Below are 23751 nucleotides of genomic sequence, written 5' to 3'. Positions count from 1 at the left end.
AGACTTCTTTCCTATATTGAGAAATATACCAAACTAATTAGTAAATCAAATAAACCTTTTTAATTGGTCTGTTAACTGTTGGCAACTTTTGCCCTATTCAAAGATTGCCGTTCAAGGGCAGTTTGGAGGGGCGGGGCTTGCGCGGTGATGACGTGCAAGGGGACGTGGGAGGGGCTCGCGCGGCGGTGACACAGATGGGGGTTATGGGCGGGCTCGCGCGGCGGCGACGCGCAATTGAAAGTGAGCGGATCTCGCGCGGCCGTGACGCGGTTGAGTGGGCGGAGCTTGGGTTGGTCGCGCGGTGTTTGGCGGGAAGGAAAGAAGCCGGTGACAGACTGCAGGAGACACGTGCGGAAGAAATGAGCAGAGAGAACCCGTGGGGGAGCCCGAGCAATGCCCCGGCCTGCATGGAGACGCAGCTCGAGGCGGCGCGCTACCGGGAAGGTGAGAGCCTGAGAGGGAGGAAGCTGGATCACAGGCTGGGAACAGAAAGGGTCACTTCTCCTGGGGTATGAGGGAGGTCCCACTGAGGGCCTTGTATGTATGTTTTTATATAGCGCCATTAATGTACACAGCGCTGCACACGTTACAATCATATACTGTACATAACAAATAATACAAATAACAGGGCGTGGGAATAAGTGCTTCAGAGATAAAAGTAACATTGTGGAAGGAGAGTCCCTGCTCCGAAGAGCTTGCAATCTAATTGTAATCGCACTGCACAGTACCTGCTGCCCAGGGATGAACTATTTGACTTTACAAACCCGAGAAACGAGCTGATCGGGTATTTTACATGTAATGTTCCTTTCTTCCGTGCTGATCGGGTATTTTACATGTAATGTTCCTTTCTTCCGTGCTGATCAGGTATTTTACATGTAATGTTCCTTTCTTCCGAGCTGATCAGGTATTTTACATGTAATGTTCCTTTCTTCCGTGCTGATCGGGTATTTTACATGTAATGTTCCTTTCTTCCGAGCTGATCAGGTATTTTACATGTAATGTTCCTTTCTTCCGTGCTGATCGGGTATTTTACATGTAATGTTCCTTTCTTCCGAGCTGATCAGGTATTTTACATGTAATGTTCCTTTCTTCCGTGCTGATCGGGTATTTTACATGTAATGTTCCTTTCTTCCGAGCTGATCAGGTATTTTACATGTAATGTTCCTTTCTTCCGTGCTGATCAGGTATTTTACATGTAATGTTCCTTTCTTCAGCTGATGGATTTGTAGAGCGCAGACCGGGCTGTTCCTTTGTCACTATGTAGGGAAATAATTTTTTGAATGCTTAATTTAATATATGCACTGATTAATTTGCCCACATTTTCTGTTGAGTCTTAGTTCCTATCTCAGTCACTAGTGCTATTGAAACAAAGTATTGTGATACATTGACATTAAGGACATTTTGTAAATAATTTTAAATGCATTAATTTAAGCCATTTGTTGCCAGAGAGTTGTGTGGCGCATTACAGGTGCCTCTGACACTGTTGTGGTTGATGACCTGTAGGGATGGGTTCAGAAGGCAGTAGTAGGTTGTGCTATGGGGTGAACGGGCCAAAAAATATGATGCTTGCACATATATTAATATCATCTTGTCTCGTGTTTATTTTCTAGATGGGGCCTTGCTTCTTGCTGCCTCCAGCCTAAGTGGCCGCACATGGGGAGGTTCCATTTGGGTGTTTAAGGAACCGCGCGGTGCCCCTAATGAAAGCCTCTGCACGGCTGGAGTCCAGACTGAAGCCGCCGTGTCAGATGTGGCCTGGGTATCAAAGAGAGGAATCCTTGTGGCCTCAGATTCAGGTACATTAAAGTGTATGGGGTAGGAAGTTATTAGTAGTTGCCTGCCCAGTGCTGCACATTCAGCACTACAGAAGAATAGTATTTGTTTAATATCTGGTCTATTATCTTGCCTTCTCAAGCTTCTTAAATACACAGTATGTTAGTATACAAAGTAATTGCCATGGTTTTAATTACGCTCCAGTGATAGGAGTGCAAATAAAACTGCTTGCGGGCTTATACCTGGCTCTACAGCTTTTGCTCTTCATTACAATGTTGTAAAAAGCAGATAGAAGCCTTCACTCCCAAGCAAGAACTTCCGGACCTAATGTATATGTTAACTTGTTACTTTAATTATTGGACTAGCTGCTTGTATTCCACCATTCTTTAGTACAGTTTAATGAGATTGTAGATGCACACACTTTATGCTAAAATCCAAGCCTTTTTCTCCTGATAGTTTGACAGCACCTACTTGCACAAATGTGGTATCAAATGAAAGCACCAGCTCAATAGACATGCTCAACATTAAATATCTCAAATATAAAATTTATGTTGACCAAAATGTCACTTCATTCGTTCACTAGCATTCGAAGCGTGAGACCCTACTACCGCTTTAATTAAAGTATTACAATTGATAACTTCTATGTGCGTAAGAAGACGAATTGCTTTATCATGTAAGCGGAGTTGTGTTCTAGTTGCCATAAAAGATCACATCTATAAACTTAAGTCCATAAGCGGAGTGTGAATTGTGAGGCACAAAAGTGGTTGTGTTTAAAAGTTGAACCCTTTCTGAACCAGTATTTTATAGGATAACTGCAGTGCAAGTTCCCCAGATCCACGTTACTAAATCACAGCCACTGTTTCCCAGGTGCGGTGGAGCTTTGGGAGATATTAGAGAACGAGTCTCTAATTGTCAATAAATTCAGCAAATACGAACATGATGATATGGTAATGACCTTGAGTGTGTTTACTGGTGGGACACAGGCTATAAGTGGAAGCAAAGATTTCAGGTTTGATTCAAGCTGACTTTTCTGTGTTTGTTTGTGCTGGTTGTTGTTTCTGAAGAGAAAAAAAAACTTTCTTTTTATATATTTTAGTGTAAAAGTTTGGGACCTTAAACAGAAAACACTTGTGAACTCGTATAAAGGTAAGATTAGACTATATTTAATCTATATCAGTAACTTGGCTTTTTTTTTTTTTTGGTCCCTAGTTTTTGCTTTGTACTAATCACTGTTTTATATTTTCAAAAGTATGATATTGTCTCTTAACTATGTATGCTTAATCTGTTATAAAACGTTTGTGTATTTTTAATTTCAAATTTGTAATATACCTCTTGGGCAATTATATTTAGATTACATTTGTAGTCTTCTACACAACGTCTGTAATGCTCTAACATTTGCGTATTTTGTATGCTTTGTTTACTAGCACATTCCAACCAAGTTACCTGTGTAGCCGCCTGCCCTAGAAAAGAAGCAATCTTTCTGTCTTGTAGCGAGGTATGGATTACTAGTAGTTCTGGTTCACTTTAACTGCAGCAGCAGTGCACGGTAACTAGTGAAAGTAACTTGTCATAGTTATAGGAGTGTCCTGAATAAGGTGTTCGGATGCTTATCTCAAACGGAGTGCTCACATTTCTGTGGTCTTTGCACAGGGGCTGGCCAACTCCAGTCCTTAAAGGCCACTAACAGGTCAGGTTTTCAGGATATCCCTGCTTCAGCACAGGTGGCTCGGGCTTCGACTGAACCACTGATTGAGCCACCTATGTTGAAGCAGTAATATCCTGAAAACCTGACCTGTTGGTGGTCCTTAAGGACTGGAGTTGGCCACCCTTGTCTTAGACAGAAATCAACTTATGTTTTCAAGGACGGCAGAGTTCTACTGTGGGACACCAGAAACCCCAAGCCTGCTTCTCGAATCGGTGAGTGGCTGTTTTACCTGATAGTTTAACTCCTTGAGTGCCAGTTGGCTACAGTTCTTTTTAGAAAAATCCTCAAATATGTCTGTATCGCAAGTGTTGCTTTTGTTCATTGTATTGTTTTATTACTTGAACACCACGATGTGGCCCCTTTAACTCTCCCATTAATCTTGAGTTTTGCCGGGAGAAAAGGATTACAGCAAAGGTTGCAAGTTGTTTAGAATGATGCTTCCTTTCCTGGAGCCACGGGAAATATGAACTTTTGTCCCGCCGCTCCTGGGAAGCACGTCAAGCTACAACTGTATATCTCCAATGTATCTTCGTAAACTAAAGTTTTTAGCAAATAAATTAATGGCTATTAAACCAGCACATGGGTCAAAAGTATTTATTGATCAAAAACCATGTTTTTCGGATTGAGCTTTAGAACGTTCAACCAAAACCTGTTTAGTTTCCAAGAGGTTAAAGCGATTACAAGATACAGGATACTTCAAGACACAAGTACTCGCATGCACGAACTTAAAGTTCTTGGCCCAGGTACTTCTAGTCGCTGCGTTTCATTTTTTCTTCTTGACATTTATACAGCACCATGTCAATTTTAATACTGCAACTATGTTGTTTGCATGTGACATTGTCCCAAATATTTATCTTGTGTTCTCTGATTCCCATTATGAATAACATTTGTTTTGGTGACATTTCTGTTAATTTTCTACTTGCATTCTGACCCAACTATAATGAAGAAGTCATGCTTAACCTACCTAAAGCCCACATAATTATATTGGAGCTTGTTTAAAGCTTAGCACTGTTTAGTAAATGTGGCTTTGTTTTTTTCCCCATATAGACATACGTGCCTCAACCTATCCTACCTCCCTTACATGGCATCCTGACAAGGAAGATACATTTGCTTGTGGTATGTTGGCTGTGATCCTACTTTCTTCCTTGGCTTAATGCTGAAAACCACGTAAATTATTTGAATGTAACATCAATATAAAACCGCTTTGTTAAACTAGCACATGGTTTTTCTCTTCCTAAATCCAGAAACATAAGGAGCTTTTTGTGTCTATATTTCAACTTTCCCCCTGGTCTTATCTTTGCTGCTATTTATACAGTTTTCTACAAAACAAAAAAAAGATATAGTTCTATATATCTCTGGAAATGTACGCAGCGTTCAGTACAAGTTTCTTTTTGTATTTAGTACAAATCCATGTGTTACTGGCCCGTTGAGGGGAGGGGGGGGGGGGGTTAAGCTTTGTAGGATCTGCCGGTCACTAACATGTTGGTTTTAGAAGTAAACTCAGATTTCTAGAATGCCATTTTTTTCCCTGATCACCCTGGCAGTGGGCACCATTGGGTTAATCCCTTCTCACTCTAGGTAGGACAGGAAATAGACTTTTGCAGGTAGGCCATATAAGGCCCCTCCCTCTACCTGCACCTTAGTCTTTTTCCTGTCCTCATAGCTAGGAGTAGGATTTTTTATTTAGGATTTTTTATTTTGTAAGGGACTCGCCTACTGCACCTAGTGCAGATATCCAGGGTCTCAGCCTCTCTGCCCTGAAGCTCCGATCGACGCGCCCTGCTGGTGGCAAGACAGAGACCCCTTAGAGTCAGGGGAGCCCTTGGAACCCATTACATCCGTGGGGTGGGGAGCAGCCGCGGGCGTGGAAGCTTGCATGCAAGGAAGCCCCAGTACCAAATGAAAAGTAAGCTGCAGCTGAGAGCCGTGGAGGCCCAGACTCACCTCATTAGCGTCTGGTACGCTGCAGTAAAAGTACCCCAGGAGCCCGCTACACGCGGAGGGAGGAGCAGCCATAGCTGCGAACCGGAGAAAAGGTTCAAATGGACCGCGCTAGCGTCTGGAACGCTGCGGTAGAGGGAACAGTGCACGCGACTGCACAGGAGCGCGCGCGTCACGTTCCGTCCGGCAGATGCGTGCACAGACACGCGAGCCGTGCACGAGCACTTGATGTGTCATAGAATCGACGAACACGCTGTGTGTATGTGTGTGAGAGAGCTGCAGCATGGAACGCTCAGCAGGGAGAAGCCAAGTGCTGGAAATGGATTCGAAAATGGAAACACCCAAAACTTCAGTTCCCAAGACTAGGTGAGTCCTTAGTTTTTAGTTCTACATGGGAAAGAGAGATGGTCTATATACATCAGGGTGTATGTTTAGTATTTATTTTGTTTTTATAATATAGTTCGGTGGTTATCCTCCCAGAAGCAGGATCTTCAAAAGGGACGGGGGAATCCCTGCAACATAAAAGAAAGGTTGCTAAGAAAACTAAATGGTGTTCAGCTTGTGAGAAACCAGCCCTAATAGGGAAGAAATTATGCGAAGATTGTCTTAAGGCAGCTGCAGGGGATACCAATGAACAAATGAGCACTTTCCTTGTATTGATGAAGGAGGCTGTTAAACAGAGTGTGGATGAAGGAGTCCAGCAAGCTGTTAACCCTGCACAGAAAAGATCTAGATCCCAAACCAGTCTGGATAAGGGGAAAGGTTTTTCATCAGATGAGTCTGACATTGATTGTTTTCAAATATCAGAGGGTGAAATGGATTCATCAGATCAAGATATTCAGGAAGAGGAATCTGAATTTGATGTAGAAATGGTGGATCCTCAGGTGGAGCTGGCTCAACCAGACGCCAGAGTATTTACGCCTAAAAGGTTTGGGAAGATGTATCCATTCCCACAAGAGGAGGTAAAATTTTGGGAGGTCAGCCCAATTGTGGATACTGCTATTTCCAGAATAGTAAAAAAGACCACAATCCCAATAGAGGAAGCTGCGTCATTGAAGGACGCTATGGATAGGAAGATGGATTATGTATTGAAAAAAGCATACGTTACCGCAGGAACATCCTACAAACCTGCCATAGCAACTACGTCAGCAGCAAGGGCTATGTGAGTATGGATTGCCAACATTGAAGAGGCAATAGACAAAGGCGTAAAAAGAAGTGCTATTCTTAAAGCACTGTCAGAAGTAAAATGGGCAACAGATTACATAGCGGAAGCCTCATTGGATGCAGTAAAATTAGCAGCCAAATCTATGGCGCTGGCGGTATCAGCAAGAAGGGCTTTATGGCTCAGACAGTGGATGGCTGACACAGGATTAAAGAACAGCTTGTGTGGATTACCATTTGAAGGTGAGTTCCTCTTCGGTAACAAACTGGATGCGGTAATAACAAAAGCATCAGGCGGTAAGAGCACTTTTTTACCTCAGGAAAACAGAGCCAGAAGATTCGGTTTCCAACAGGCTAATAAACCAGTATAAAGAAGCAAAGACATATAGACCTGGTAGGTCATTCCCAAGACAAACAACATGGAGGGGTGGCCAGAACCGGCTTTTTCGTGGCGCCAGAGGAAGAGCATCATTCACAAAGAATAAGTCCACATGAAGGTCAGAGGGCCCAGCAGTTGTCAGTAGGAGAGCGACTGAAGCAGTTTTCTGCAACATGGACCCAAACAATACAGGACAATTGGGTATTACAGACCATTCGTCAGGGGTACAGTATAGAATTCAGGGAGATGCCAAGAAGAAATATGGGCGTAATAACATGTATACAGTCCAAGGAAAAAAGAAGGCAGATGAATTCGGCTTTAAAGAAATTATTACAAGCAGAAGTAATAAAGAAGGTACCTCAGGGAAGACAGAGGAAGCGGAATTTATTCCATGATTTTTCTAGTAAAAAAACCTTCAGGGGATTACAGAGCAATCCTAGACCTAAGAAAGGTAAATTTATTCTTGAGGATAAGAAAATTCAAGATGGTGTCATTGAACCTGATTATTCAAGAGGTACAACCAGGAGACTGGATGGTGGCGATGGACTTAAAAGACGCTTATCTACATGTGCCCATAGCAAAGGGACATCAAAGATTCCTAAGGTTTGCAGTAACTCAAGATCATTATCAGTACACAGCACTGCCATTTGGTCTGGCTACTTCCCCAAGGACGTTTACAAAGGTTCTAGCCCCTCTAGTGGCAGAAATGAGAGAGGGGTAGAAATATACCCATACCTGGACGACATCCTGGTAAAATCAAAGAGTCTGGAGAAACTCCAACAAGACCAGAAGATGGTAATAACCTTCCTGGAACACCACGGTTGGTTAATAAACAGAGACAAGAGCCATCTCGTACCCACTCAGCTGTTAAGATTTCTGGGGGTAGAATTCGATACAGCAAAAGGAGAAGTGAGACTGCCAGACGCAAAGAGGCAAGACATAGCCATGCAAACAAAGAAGCTCAGGAAAGCTACCAGGACTTCAGCAGCAGAATGCATGAAGCTCCTAGGGAAATTCGCTTCAACATTAAGCGTCACACAATGGGCAGCACTACATATGAGACCACTGCAAAACAATTTTCTGCAACAATGGAACGGGAATCACAAGGACACAAGACAAAGATACCCGAAACCTGGAAAAAGGACAAACACTACAACCAGTGCACTGGGTAAGAATTACAACAGATGCGAGCAACAAAGGTTGGGGTGCCCAGATGGGAGAAACATTGGTGCAAGGAACCTGGACAAACCAGGAAAAGCATCTTCCATCAAATCTGCTAAAAGCAGTACAAAGGGCCTTAGAAGCTTTCCAAGACCATATAAGAGGTGGCTGTATAAAAATAGAATCAGACAACAGGTCAGTTGTCAAGTGTATAGCCAAACAAGGAGGAACCAGGAGCAGAAAGCTGATGAACCTCACAGCAGAAATCCTCTTTTGGGCAGAGCGCCACTTGTCGGAAATTACAGCCATACATATCCCAGGACTAGAAAATGTCACAGCAGACTTTCTAAGTCGGAACATCATACACCCAGGAGAAGGGGCATTAGATCCACAGGTGTTTCAAGAACTGGTAGAGCGATGGGGTCAGCCAGACATAGATCCCATGGCGACACACCAAAACCGCAAGGTATGAAACTACTGTGCCAGACAGTTTCATCCAAGCGCACAAGGTACAGATGCTCTCAGTTTCAAATGGCACTTCAGGTTGGCATTACATATAAAAGACACTAGATGGCGCTCAAACACTATATGTGCAAATAACAGTGAAAACATAAAATGAAGATAAAATATATATATATATAAACTTCACCGTGCAATAAATAAAAGTAAAAACACTCAAACCCTTGTAGGACTGTTTCAGGGTCCACACTCAGAGTACAATGGAACGAAATCAGGGGAGCGTCAGTACCTGGAAAAAATAAGTAGTTTGTATATATTTTTTCCAGGTACTGACGCTCCCCTGATTTCGTTCCATTGTACTTCAGGTTGGCATACCTGTTCCCTCCAATTCCCCTAATTCCGAAAACAATCAGGAAAATCAGGGAAGACCAAGCAGAGGTGATATTCGTAGCACCCTACTGGCCAAGACGGTTTTTGTTCACACACTTGGTAAATATGGCAGTAGATACACCATGGCACATACCAGATCGCAAAGGGTTGATGCGACAGGGGCCAATATGTCATCCGAATGCCAAACAATGGGCTTTGACGGCATGGCGATTGAGCGGGAAACATTGAGACTGAAAGGTTGTTCAGACAAAACAATCCAAACCCTTTTACAAGCAAGGAAAAGTTCCACATCGAAAGTATACCATAGAATCTGGCTTTGCTTTCGCGATTGGTGTGAAAAAGAAAAACAAAATTTCCTTTCACCTAGAATTGTATCAATAGTGGAGTTCCTGCAAAAAGGATTTGAGAAAGGTCTCAGTCTCAGCTCATTGAAAGTACAGGTGTCTGCACTATCAGCCTTGTTGGAAAGAAATCTGGCAATGGAAAGATTGATCATCAGGTTCTTTCAGGCAGTTAAAAGGTTAAGGCCTCAAATCAAGCACAGGGTACCTACATGGGACTTGTCCCTAGTATTGGATGTACTAACAGCAGCTCCGTTTGAACCTATACAGGAGATAGGCTTAAAATGGTTATCATGGAAAATGGCGTTTTTGATAGCAATCACCTCAGTAAGGAGAGTGGGAGAACTACAGGCTCTATCAGCCAAGGAACCATTCCTAGTCATACATCAAGACAAGGCAGTTCTCAGACCGGTACATCAATCCCTGCCAAAGGTTGTATCACAGTTCCATATGAATCAAGAAATTGTGATTCCGTCATTCTGTCCAGAACCAAAGAATAAGAAAGAAGAAAGACTACACAAATTAGACGTGGTAAGATGTCTAAAATTGTACCTGGAAAGGATGCGAGATATCAGAAAGTCAGACAGACTATTTATCATTCCAGAGGGACCGAAGAAAGGTCAAGCAGCATCAAAGACAACAATTTCCCAGTGGATAGTGTCTTGTATTAAAAAGGCTTATGAAAGCAAAGGACAAGATAAACCTTTGAACATTAAAGCTCATTCTACAAGGGCCATGTCTACTTCATGGGCATTTAAAGCCCAGGCTACACCAGGACAGATATGCATAGCGGCAGTCTGGTCCTCATTCAATACATTCTTGAAATACTACAGACTAGACGTACAATCATCAGCTGACGCAAGCTTTGGGCGTAGAGTGTTAGAAACTGTAGTAAAATAAAGTGTAAAGTGTATTAATAAAGGTCAAACTGATAAGGCATTAAACTGGTGTTGTCTATTCTGATGTATCCCTCCCTAAAAATTTTCACTGCTTGGGTATGTCCCAATGGTGCCCACTGCCAGGGTGATCAGGAAAGGAGAAAATTTAAAACAACTTACCGTAATTTTCTTTTCCTGGAACCATGGCAGTGGGCACATAGGCATTAGACATACACAGGGAGGGTAACTATGTGCCCACTGCCATGGTTCCAGGAAAAGAAAATTACGGTAAGTTATTTTAAATTTTCTTCTTTCTTAAACCCAATTAAAATGTGTTCATATCTCTGCTGAAGAGAATGGTTATGCAGTTTGCTGCGGTAAATAGGTTAATTAAGGTTACCTGTTAACTCTAGAGGAATTGCTTAGTGGTAGGAAACTCATTTTGCAAGAACCTTTAACACCAATTTGCTCCTTGCTATTATATTAACAGGTGACGACAATGGGAATGTTTCCATAGTAAACCTTAAGAGCCCAGACACTGCTCTGACATCGTCTGTGCACTCCCAGAGCGTCACGGGACTAGCGTACTCCAATCACAGGTACCAAGTATTGTGATGTAATTGTGTAACACGGTGTACTCCGTATTCATATGTATGTGTTCCACATAGTTGTTCAGTTGAATTTCTTCGGGGCCTCTGAATGGGAAGTTTTCTTTACCCATATCCCACACTGTCCTTAGAGGGCCAATAAAGTTACGAGGGGGGGGGGTGACATTTGCTTTACAAGCACTTTGAACACAATGACATCCCACAGAATGGAGTAGCAAGTGGAAATTAAACCCCTTAAACTTAAAAAAAATACTTTGATGCCAGATTTGGGAAGAAAAGGTGTGTGGTGAGCATGCGCATTTTAAGTGAAACTTCTTTGTGTTTTGTCAGTGAAATTGTAATTATACTCAGTCTTTCTTTCAATCAAAAACATCAAAATGAAAATACAATTTCAGTGACAAAACACAAAAGTTTCACTTAGAACGCGCGTGCTCGGCACACCCTGTTTCGTTTTTTTTTATAATCATTACAGTTACTATATCTATATAGATTGCATCTGTTATGTTTACATACCTTGCATCTTTTGCACTTCTCAGTTTTTTTTGTTTTGTTTTTTTTTTTTGTTTTTTTTTAAAATTATAAATGGTAATTTTTTTGGGGGGGGGGGATTCTATTTGCACTTCTATATTTTGTTCTCGCTGGTAATTCATGAAAGTGTGTCTCCGTTTCTGCGCGAGCGGCGCGGCTGCTTCCTGTACACAAAGTTCAGCGGCGACGTCACTTCCGTTACAAACTTCCATCGCCATGGAGATTTGCCCCAGCAAAATTTTTGTAGGTGCCACTAAAGAAATTTCACTTAAAGTTATCAGTTACCCGGGTTAGACCCTTAAACATCTCCCTGGGATGAGCTCACTTGGTGGGAATGCCCGGGTTAGACCCTTAAACATCTCCCTGGGATGAGCTCACTTTGGTGGGATTGCCCGGGTTAGACCCTTAAACATCTCCCTGGGATGAGCTCACTTTGGTGGGAATGCCCGGGTTAGACCCTTAAACATCTCCCTGGGATGAGCTCACTTTGGTGGGAATGCCCGGGTTAGACCCTTAAACATCTCCCTGGGATGAGCTCTCTTGGTGGGATTGCCCGGGTTAGACCCTTAAACATCTCCCTGGGATGAGCTCACTTTGGTGGGAATGCCCGGGTTAGACCCTTAAACATCTCCCTGGGATGAGCTCACTTTGGTGGGATTGCCCGGGTTAGACCCTTAAACATCTCCCTGGGATGAGCTCACTTTGGTGGGAATGCCCGGGTTAGACCCTTAAACATCTCCCTGGGATGAGCTCACTTTGGTGGGAATGCCCGGGTTAGACCCTTAAACATCTCCCTGGGATGAGCTCACTTTGGTGGGAATGCCCGGGTTAGACCCTTAAACATCTCCCTGGGATGAGCTCACTTTGGTGGGATTGCCCGGGTTAGACCCTTAAACATCTCCCTGGGATGAGCTCACTTTGGTGGGAATGCCCCTGTGATATAGGAAATAAATGTAGTCCATAGTGCAGGGGTGGCCAACTCCAGTCCTCAAGGGTCACCAACAGGTCAGGATATCTCTGCTTCAGCACAGGATGGCTCAGTCAAAGACTCAGCCAGTGATTGAGCCACCTGTGATGAAGCATGGATATCCTTAAAACCTGACCTGTTGGTGGCCCTGGAGGACTGGGGTTGGCCACTCGGGCCCTAGTACTTTGCAGTTCCTACCAAGAATTGTCAGGTTCTCATTTAAAGGGGCAATCCTCCCCAAGCTTTTTTTTTTTAAGTGAAATTTCTTTAGTAGCACCTACAAACATTTTGCTGGGGCAAATCTTGTTCATGGTGACGGAAGTCGGTAACGGAAGTCGGTAACGGAAGTGATGTTGCTGCTGAACTATGTACTGGAAGCGGCCAGTACCGCTCGCGCATGCGCAGAAGCGGCCGGCTGCACATGCAGAAGCGCGCTCATGCATAGGGACGCACACACTATTTAAGGACTTGCCAGTGAGTACAAAAATAGATGTGCAAATAGAAATATTTTTATGTATATGTGCACACACACACACACACACACACACACACACACACACACACACACACACACACACACTTTATAATAAAGTGCAAAAGATGCAAGGTATATAAACACATGAAATCTATATAGATTATAATATAGTAACTGTCATGATTATAATTTTTTTTTTTTTTTTTTAACGGGGTGTGTGCGCCGAGCGCGCGGATTCTAAGTGAAACTTATTTGTGTTTTCACTGAACTTATATTTTCATTTTGATATTTTTGATTGAAAGACTTTTGAGTCTAATTACAATTTCACTGACAAAACACAAGTTTCACTTAAAATGCGCGTGCTCACCACACAAACCCTTTATTTATTTTTGTTTACCTGCAGCTGATCCATGTGCCCTAAAAGCCTTCCTTATCCCTACCTTTCCTTTTCCTAACTAACTCTACCATCACCTCTCAACTCCTTTCATTACGAGAGGCAGCAGGTTATTACAAAACCAATTTAATGCATGTCCCTCTTGTTGCAAAAGGGTTAATCCCTGCCATGCATTTCCAACACTTAGAGATACATTTTTAAATACCGTTATTGTGTTTTTTGCTTTTTGTTTTTTTGTCACCCAATCCTACTTTCCAGTAAAATTGACTTTTTTAAAAACATTTGTACTAAAAAACATGGCTTGCCCAGTCAGCAATAGAAAACCGCGGCAGCTTTGTATTGACAGAGAAAGTCAAGGTCAACGGCAAGTATTTTTTTCCCGGTGGACAATGCCCTTCATCTCAGGAACCAGGGTCCTCAGACATCGGGGAACCATGGCTCAGATAAGAAAAGAAAAAAAACTTTAAAAGTGTGGATCGCTGTTTTTAAAGAGGCAATCCAAGCAGGTTTATTTATTTTTTAATGCAGGATTGAAACGGTGATTCTGGATCTTCATAAGTCAAATGAAGAGCCATCACCTCAAAAGATAGGAGACATCTCCTATCTCTTGACGTGATGGCTCTTCATTTGACTTCTGAAGATCCGGAATCATCCATACTGAAAAGATCTACACCCTACAAAGGAACTATTGTGTCTCTCTATAGTCCAAGCGCCAGAAAGGTCTGTTTTGTTGTAGTACTCCAACTAGTTGCAGGATTGCCAGCAGGCCTTTTTAGGCAGAAATTTGGACATTGTTTCACAGGACTTTATTCTATTTGATATTAACACTATTGTCTTTGTCATTAACACTTGATCACATGCGACATTGGCGCTTTTTGTTACACTAATCTATCACTTATTTTAGGATTGAAACGGGTCTCCAGAGTAGAACCCCGTTAATTCCAGCTGCAGTGACCCCCCTCCCCCCCCCTGCTTTCAGATATACTTTCCTCAGTATGGGGTGCCGATAGCCACTTCGGGGTTCACTATATGGCTGCTTTTCAAAGCTCCTGGGCCCTGCTGATCAATAGGTAGCCGTGACGTCCAGTGTGGCTTCCTATTGACCTATTGGTGGGGGATTTTAAACTGCAGGAGATACCAACACCCCCTTCTGAGGTAAGTATTTCTGGACACTGGGGGGAGTCCCTGGAGCTGAAATTAATGGGGTTCATCTCCAGAGACCCCCTGTTTCAAACCTGTATTTAAAAAAACCCACTTGGATTGCTCCTTTAACATGACTGTATCAAATGCCTTTCTTCTTGCTCTGTAATGGTGGTTGTTGACCCCCCCCCCCCCCCCCGCTCCCTCTCTCCTTTCTTTCAGTTCTCCTTTCCTGGCATCTATCAGCGAAGATTGCTCAGTGGCTATCCTCGACTCCGACCTCACAGAGATGTAAGATCAAGCACAGAGTACCTGTTTCCAATTAGCCTTGTCGACACCTCAACCATTTGACATTTTAATCAAGATGTATTCGTATCTTAAGTAGAGAGCCCTTAGGCTGCGCTTATAGTACTTGTTGCAGGTGCCCAAAGTGGGCGCGACGGTGCTGCGCAGCGACATGGCGACCGAAATCTCTGACGTCAAATGATTGTCTTTGGCCAGCGACAGACGCGTGACATGAGCGGTTCAGCCAATGAGGGCGAACCGCTCAGTCATGCCCTCCTGCACCACAACTTTCACTTATAGCGACGTGTGAAGTCAGCGGTCGCGAGCACGTCGCGTTACTATAAGCACAGCCTTGCGCTTGACCAAGTGCGATTTCAGCACAAATGAATTTGGAGTTGAAATCTCCCTGATTTAGTCAGTCTGCATACTCAATCATGACCTTACTGTTCGTCTGTGAAGGATTCGTACAGTTACTTCTGCAATATCTAAAACTTTATTTTTTGTTTTCCTACAGCTTCAGAGACCGGTCCCACCGAGATTTTGTTACGGGCGTGGCATGGTCGCCTCTCGATCACTCGAACTTCACCACCATTGGGTGGGACCACCAAGTTCTGCATCACAGCCTCTCGACAGAGACCAAGGCAGCATCTGTAGGAAAGGACACGCAGGGTTTAACACCCTAGGCCGGCAGTGGGCAGCGAACCATTAAAGTCATAAAGCCAGCTAATGCTTGGCATTGACTCCAGGGCCTATTGGAAAGAGTTTTGTGGTAATCCTCCGTGAGTGTAGGACAACTAGATTTAGACTGCAGCATCTGCATGTAAACCCCTTTGCTGTCAATGCAGGCCCTACGGGGAGCAAAGGATTCATGTGGCCACTTAGATATCTCTTGCATAAAGAGCAATAGTTTTGTGTTTTTTTTTAAAGAACTTTTTTGCTGCCAGAGAAGCCTGCAGCATTGGTAGCAAAAAGGTAAAGGAATTTTGTATCCCCTTTCTCAGTATAGCTCATGGGGAAAAAAATACATGTCTGTGTTAACTACTAGTTTACATTGCTGGTCTTCAGGGATCTGTAATGTGGAGACCGGTTTTGATCTTGGCACTCTTTGTGGAAAGGAACTCCCGAGGAGCACTTACTTAAGCAGATCGCGACTAATGTTAGAGCATTATTGATTAGGTTATGGTTGACTCCTGTAGTGCTGATTTAAATCTCATTTCGGTTCTTGTGTTGTATGTATGAAATGGTTGCCACGCTGCCTGCATGTGGTAAAGCTGCCGTTCTTCCTGAAAATAACCTTGATTCTAAAAGTGGGTGATGCCCTTTAAAGCAGATTACCAAACATTTCTATTTTCATAGCAGTTTCTGATTTTGTGTATTTTTTTGTTATTTAATCTGGGTCCAACGCAGTGACATCTTCTGTTTATTTTTGCTTAACTCCCACCAAGCAAGCTACAGAGTGTCTTATCATTAAAAATAGTTTTTCAGGAATTACAATACATATTAAAGGGCTTTACCAGCATTTACTCTGTGTGGCCGAATATTGAGGACCGTCTGGTGGGGGGTTGGGGTGTAATTAACTGAAGCCCAGCAACAGCACTCGGTAGCAGGAAATACTGATACAAAAAAGGTGCTTGAAGAGTGGCCAGCTGTGCTGATGCAGGGATATCCTAAAACCCTGACCTATTGGTAGCTTTGGAGGGCTGGAGTTGTCCACCCCTGCCCTAGTCCCTATAAAATGTGAATTTGAAGATGTTTTTTCCAGAAAACCCAAGTTTTTACAAAGATGGGCAGATAAAAGGACACCATGTTACTGATGGCATTCAAGTAATACAAAAACAATACAATTAATACCAAAAGTACGTATACACAGGTTACTTTGACACAAGCAGTGACTCCCAGAATGTTGCCCTATTACAGGATGTCTTCTACTGTACTGTTGGAGACTTTTTTTTGTCTATGTCCAGTTATGCACTGCCACGCTTCTGAGGATACGTGGGACTTTGTTTTCATACTGAGACGTTTGCTACTATGCTACTTCAAGTTGCTGGGTGTGGGAAAAAGGTCTTGCATCTCTTGGACACCCAGCAATTTTTAAGAAGACTCATCCAGACTATTTTTTATTGAGCACTCCTAGAGGCACTGTTTGTGTCCAAGTTACTTGTGTATATTTTTCTGATTTATATTGTGTCTTTTTTTTTTTTTTCTACCTATTTGTACATACTTTTTTGAGTGCTGGAGAATATATAATTGCATTAAATATAAAATAATTTGAACAATATTTAAAGGGTTAAATTCAATTGATAACAGTATTGTTTTTTTTTTTTTCTTCACTGATTTGGCCACAGTTTGCAGGCAGCAGCTTTTGATAAAAAAAAATCCTAATTTTCCTTGGTAATACTGTATATTTCCTGTTCAAGTATGATGCTAGATGTGTTACTAAATTGTCTTCTGATAACAGTGCAAAGGAGGCTTAATAAAATTAAGTTAAATAAAGCACCCAGCCCAGATGGTATGCACCCCAAGAGGGGCAGTCATGGGCAGACTGTTATAGTTCACATTCCCAGACTCTTTCTACAGGCTCAGTATCACAACACTGGTGTACAGCAGGCCTAATGTCTCTATTTAAAAAGAAAGCTAAATTGTAACCACGATAACACAATTATTAGTCGGTGTGTATTTAAGAGGGATAGGCTGTGCCTAACCTACATTTATTAGTAAGTAGGGATCTACACTAGGCCAATGCTGTTTATCGACTTCATTTTAGCAGAGGCTTTTGATACAATGCCACACGAGGTTAGTGTACAAAATAAAGGCAATAGCCCTGGATGAAAATCCTGATGAAGGTTTTTAGGAAGGCTTGTTGACAGCTGGCTTAGCAATAGTATTTAGTGTCGGGCAGTAGCTGCAAAGGCTAATAGGATATTATGAATAACATGGGTAATGGAAGACAACATTACATAAATACTTGGTAAGACCACACCTTGAATAGGAAGTACCACTCCATAAAAAGACATGGCTCTGAAAAATTGCAGAGGAAAGCCACTGAATTAAATGATGGCGGTGGAAGGTCTGACCTATGGGAAAAGGCTATCCAAATTGGCTTGGTTTTACATTAAAGGGATATGGTCCCTATTTACAAATATCATGGTCAATAGACAGGACTTTAAAAATAAGTTTTTCTCCCAATCACTACAAATGGCACAAGGGTATCCCTTGAGACTGCAGGAATGCACCAACAGCACAGAAAATGGGAGTCAAAATGTGTGATTTCGTACCAATGAAGACTGATGGCCCATACAGTAGGTATCTTTAAGAAAAAGTTAGCCAGCTGTTTGGGAAGGTATACAGGGATATGCCACACAAGTAGCACACATCTAGGGTTAAGGCAAATTATGCTTACTCATTTTATGAAAACATTCAGCAGAACAAGGCAGTCAATGTTTTGGGACGAGCCCCATCAGAACACACAAAAAAAAGTGATGTTGGACCCTTGTATCTACAATCAACTTCTCCCCTAGTAATGCAATGCCACACCACTAGTCCAGCTTTGGAGCCCAGACAGCGAGTTGAAAAGAAGTGATGTCCATGGTGAGCCCACCTCTTCCAGAGGACGTGTTCTGGCAACATAGGGAATACTTGATCAATAGTCCCAATGATACAGGCAGCAAAATGGACATTTACTTGATACAGTGGTGCCACATGGAATGAATAGTCTAGATTAAATTAGGTCCTGTAACTAGCAGGGATGGCTATAGGGAAGAGGGAACTAGGAGCTCAGCATGTGCATTAAGACTACATTCTGTAGCTGTTATATGCTTTTTTTTTTTGTGTGTGTGACTTTTATGCCAATTCATGGGCAGCTGGTTGCTCCACTTGCATGGATTCCAGAACCAGCGTGTGTCCTTTTATACTGGTCCTAAATCTATTCAGTGTGCAGTGATTACCTTCCTTGGATATGTTGCACTTGGTTTCTATGTGTGCAGTTAGGGTGCCAATGACCAGGTACAGGCATACCCCGCATTAACGTACGCAATGGGACCGGAGCATGTATGTAAAGCGAAAATGTACTTCAAGTGAAGCACTACCTTTTCCCACTTATCGATGCATGTACCGTACTGCAATAGTTATATACGTGCATAACTAATATAAATAACCCATGTGTAACAGGTTCTATAGTCTCCCCGCTTGCGCACAGCTTCAGTAAAGGTAGGGAGCTGGTATTGCTGTTCAGGACGTGCTGACAGGCGCATGCGCGAACTGCCGTTTGCCTATTGAGCGAGATGTACTTACTCGCGAGTGTACTTAAAGTGAGTGTCCTTAAACCGGGGTATGCCTGTAATATTTTTCTTTGAATCTTCAGGTTCTCTGCATTTTGTACTGCTTTATGGTTTAATGGCTCTCTGAATCTCAAAGCTAATGGTTTATTTTACCATGGTCTCGGCCTGCTTATCACAGCTTTTGCCCTTGATTTGTGGTCATCATTAACAAAGATAAGAGCAAGTCTATATTAGTGGCTGTCATGCAAATCTATTGGTTTGTCTTATGTTGTTATCACGCTATTTTAGGTTAAGATGTCATCTTAAATATTTGAAAAGAAGTTATTGCCTCACCCATACAATGTGTCTGACTGACTCCAGCTCCAGTGTAATCATATGTGATTTACCCAACGTACACTACCGACACACTTTATTAAAGTGTGGCCGGTACCGCAAGCCGGGAGATTTCCCGGCTTGCTTGTGGCTGCCCCTCGGCGTGCCGCGCGTCATAGACGCGCGGTCACGCGTCTTCGGGAGCCTGCGCCCCCTGCACGCGCGTCCAGGGCTCCCCGAGGGAGCCCTGGTGTCCCGCGATTTGCGGGACGGCGGCAGGGGGTTCCGGGGGACCCGGCGGACCCGGTAGCGGTAGGGAGAGCGCCCCGATCGGAGGGCGCTCTTCCGCTGCTTCGGCGCGCGCCCGTCACACTCGGGCGCGCGCCAGGCTACTGCTGCGGCCAAGAACGGGCAAATGCTCGAATAAACTTGGCCGCAGCAGTATGTTGGTTATCTGAACAAATTGTGCTTATTGTACATTCTTTTTTTACCTTCCCCTGGATCAATATAGATCTAAAAATAGGCTATTACATTTAACGTAGAAGTTCAACATAAACGTTAAATGTTCCAACATAGAAGTCCAACCTCCTGTAGTTTGTGACTATAGGTCATGTATGGAGAGCTGGAAGTTCTATGAAATTACATTATCTAACATTGGGAATGTCCTGTAAATTGGTCTAGGATATTTGGTCACTGTGACCAAGTGACTGCCGACGTTTAGCTGCAAGTGACCTTGCCGCAGGGACACTCGGGCACCGGCCGCTTTGCGTGTATAGTTTGGCTCGCACTGTAATAGCAAACCCAATATTTTCTAATTTCATTGTGCCAGAGGCAAGTGCCTAACCTTAGTATTGGGGTAAGGAGTACCCTCTGCCCTAAAAACCTGAACCCTTAATGTTAACCCCCTTACCCTAAAACGTACCTTATTGTTGAAACAGCTGGCAGCTGCTCCTCCTAAGGGTCCCTCTGTTCCATTGTGCTGTAAGCATCAGCACCCAAGTGGCCCCTTTTTGTTTTAATCAAACTTGATTTTTTTTTTTTTTTTTTTTTTTTGAAGCTGCTCAAAATGTTTGGTGTAGCCATACTGTAAGTGAATAAGACAAAGTCAATTTGTAGCTTGTTTCTAATTACTGGAACATAGCTTGGACAAAAAAAACTCATTTATCATCACTACACAGCGCTTCCTGCACATTTCCTCTCTACACACGGGGGCAGTAGCTCTCAGTTTACCAACGTTATACTAGATGCCCTCTGCCCCAGAGATACAACACAGGAGGGGAAAAAGAGGGAAGGGGGAGGTGTGTGTCGGTATCAAAAAGCTGTCTGCAACAGAACCACTTGCCCACCGATGTGGGACACCAAATTCAATAGTTTCTTTACTATAAGTATTGAAATCTTTTTGCTGCTAGAGGGGCCAGCAATGCATCGCAAAGCAAAAAAGGGTTTCCTAGAGATGTCCCGGTCCTTGTGGGAAATAAAAATGCCTGACAACAGTGTCGTGGCTGACAAGCCATTGAATTAAGGAACATTTTGCTATACAGGTAGCCCTCGCTATCCAACGTTTCACTTTACAACGAAGGGCATATCCAACGCTTTACAATGCAACGCTGTGGGTCGTTTTTCGACGCCGGAATCCAACGCTCCCCGCCACTGATTAACACGGGACTCACTTTACAACAGTTTCACTATCCAACGCAACCTCCAGAACGGATTCCGTTGGATAATCGAGGACTGCCTGAAATTAAAAGCAGTGCAGTTATTGATAAACAATCAGGCTAGGACCATGCTTCTAGATATTGGACTTAAATATTTGCTGAGCCAGTGGCCTTCCGGTGTAAAAACCTGGGCTGTTTCACTCAAAGTGCCTCTTCTTTTGATTACATGGGACACTGTTGCTTTTATCTTCTGGCTCTCAGCCAAGAAACCCCACTGCATTAATGAAAATATGAGAATTTCCTTTTTCATGCCGGAAAGTATTCGACACTACTGTAAAATACTGGCACTTTGTCACATCAATGAAATGGTTTAATGGTTCGTACTGACAAACCGACAATTTGAATAATTACATTTAATTATTACCTTATAAAATGTAAAGAACACATTGACATTCTATTATTTGAGATATCTGTAGATCTCAAGGAAACCCAAAATCTAATAATCATAAAGGGCTCTGTTACATATATTATAGTGCTACATACTTGCCTGGCAGTGGTGGGGTTAATATCCCAGTCAAGCAAACAAACATTCCATACTGTAGAGGCGAAACATTACAATACGAAAAGTATCTACTTAGAACCATTCAAATAACACAGCTAAGTACCTACTTTACATACTGCACATGCTATCCTGGAGGTGTTGCGCCTGTCGCAGATTGTCTAACAGATTTGTGTGCATGCGTATCTGAATACAATTAAAAATATTACTTCATACTTTTATGTCATTTTGAAAATCATACCAACACAACCTCGGTCATCCATATTCTCAAAGTAAAGGTCTTAAAACGTCTTTGTGCATCACTTACTGTGCCGGTATGTTTGTGAGGGGTGGGAGAGACAGCTCTGGGATGTCTAATCAAACATTGATTAGGGAACTTGAAACAGCAGCATACATTGCCTAATAATATTGACACACAGTGGGGTGTTTATGCAGCAAAGACCAATAACAAAAGAAAAAAAATGACAAACAGCGCACAACTCCTAGTGTAGTATAATCAATATTGTATTGAAAAAGTGAAGGTGGTAATACATGCACGTACATCAACGCTGAAAAATCAGGCAATACATGAATTATGGCACGTTACCAACTGCAGTCAGCGTCAGCAGGATTCCTCCAATAGATAATGCAGCCTCACACCTCCCGGTGATAGATGAAGTCGGCGGGCACGGGGTATCCCCCAGGTACTCACGATAGATTTTACTACACTGAGTTGTGTGCTGTCCTTTTTTATTTTACTAGCCATCTGGGGTGATACAGCAGCCTCTTACTTTTGTTAACGTTTTTCCTTATACATTTGATCACTGTAGAGGAGGGGGGGGGGGGGGGTTGCAGTTATTTTTATTTATTTTTACAAAGGGAAGTAGCGTATACGTACAGAAACTTTGTCATGCGCTTAATGAATTAAGCTTTATGTGCCCATTATAAGCATTACTTGGACTGTGAATTATGCATTTCTATCACTCTCCATACAACACCATCTCCCCCCCCCCCCCCTCAGAAGACTTGTATACTCTACTGTACTTTATTATAAACAGCATACTAATTTATGGAAAAGTTTTTATTTTTACAATTTAAAAGAACAAATCTTTCCCCACCCCACTATCCCCTCAGCCCCCCTAACTTCTCCCTATACACTATCCCCTCAACTACTCCCAACTCACTATCCCCTCAACCTCCCTAACTACACCCTACTCACTATCCCTTCCCCCCCCCCCCCCCCCACAACCCCCATAGAAGATCAAATACACAGATACACATATTTCAGCCCCTGGCAGCTGTATGTATGTATGTGTCTTTATTTATATAGCGCCATTAATGTACATAGCGCTTTACAGTAGTAATACACGTGACAATCATATAAATAACACATCATGGGAATAAGTGCTTCCGACATAAAAGTAACATTGTGGAAGAGGAGTCCCTGCAACGAAGAGCTTACAATTTAATGGGTAGGTAGGGAGAACGTACAGAGACAGTAGGAGGGCATTCTGGTAAGTGCGTCTGCAGGGGGCCAAGTGTTATGTATCAGATGTATAGTATTAGCCACGGTGCTACTCATATGCTTCTTTAAGCAAGTGTGTCTTAAGGTGGATAGAGAGGGTGCTAGTCGGGTATTGAGGGGAAGGGCATTCCAGAGGTGCGGGACAGTCAGTAAGAAAGTTTAAGGCGGGAGAGGGCTTTAAATACAAAGGGGGTAGAGAGAAGACATCCTTGAGTAGAGTGCAAAAGTCTGGATGGTGCATAGTGAGAAATTAGGGCTGAGATGTAAGGAGGGGTAGAAGAGTGTAAAGCTTTAAAAGTGAGGAGGAGAATTGAGTGCGAGATGCGGGATTTGATCGGAAGCCAGGAGAGGGATTTCAGCAGGGGAGATGCTGGCTTCTTGTTTTCCATGAGTAACTGATTACCTGTGGGGGAGAAAGGAGTAAAGGTTACTATACAATAAGTAAGGAAATACTGAAAAGATGTGCTGAAAATGTTGTTACACTGTATAGTGTGCGCAAGTATAATACACTACCTCAGGGTTTCCCAAACTTTTTTTTTCCGTGACCCGGTTATTTTTGAACTTCTTCTTTGTGACCCACTAAAAATGTTATCGCCTATACTGGCCTATAGGGCCTGCACAGACACACACACAGCCACTGATACACACACACACACACACACAAACACACAGCCACTGATACACAGACACACACATAGCCACTGATACACACACACAGCCACTGATACACACACACACACACAGCCACTGACAGCCACGCAGCCACTGACACACACACTGATACATACACACAGCCTCTGATACACACACGCAGCCACTGACACACACACGCAGCCACTGACACACGCAGCCACACAGA

The 23751-nt window shown here is 43.0% G+C and overlaps 1 protein-coding gene across 1 annotated transcript; it reads left to right on the top strand.

Moving 5' to 3' along the window:
• Positions 1–270: 270 nt before the first annotated feature.
• Positions 271–16863, top strand: WDR77 (WD repeat domain 77). The gene is made up of 10 exons (XM_075615267.1): positions 271–444; positions 1611–1796; positions 2641–2782; positions 2870–2919; positions 3198–3268; positions 3636–3690; positions 4526–4594; positions 10679–10787; positions 14523–14591; positions 15100–16863. Exons 1-10 carry the CDS (start codon positions 360–362, stop codon positions 15266–15268), a joined length of 1005 nt encoding a protein of 334 aa, XP_075471382.1. The 5' UTR covers positions 271–359; the 3' UTR covers positions 15269–16863.
• Positions 16864–23751: the final 6888 nt, after the last annotated feature.

This window comes from Ascaphus truei, chromosome 9, assembly GCF_040206685.1.
Source record: "Ascaphus truei isolate aAscTru1 chromosome 9, aAscTru1.hap1, whole genome shotgun sequence".
NCBI classification, from domain to species: domain Eukaryota; kingdom Metazoa; phylum Chordata; class Amphibia; order Anura; family Ascaphidae; genus Ascaphus; species Ascaphus truei.
Note: the sequence above shows the minus strand (reverse complement) of the source record. Positions and strands in the feature narration are given on the sequence as shown.

Bases quoted from the DNA above. Each gene is read 5' to 3' on its own strand.
- WDR77 (XM_075615267.1), top strand. From the start codon at position 360: ATGAGCAGAGAGAACCCGTGGGGGAGCCCGAGCAATGCCCCGGCCTGC. The intron at 2,920-3,197 runs GTAAGATTAGAC...TTTGTTTACTAG, and splicing joins ACTTGTGAACTCGTATAAAG to CACATTCCAACCAAGTTACC. The intron at 4,595-10,678 runs GTATGTTGGCTG...TTATATTAACAG, and splicing joins GGAAGATACATTTGCTTGTG to GTGACGACAATGGGAATGTT.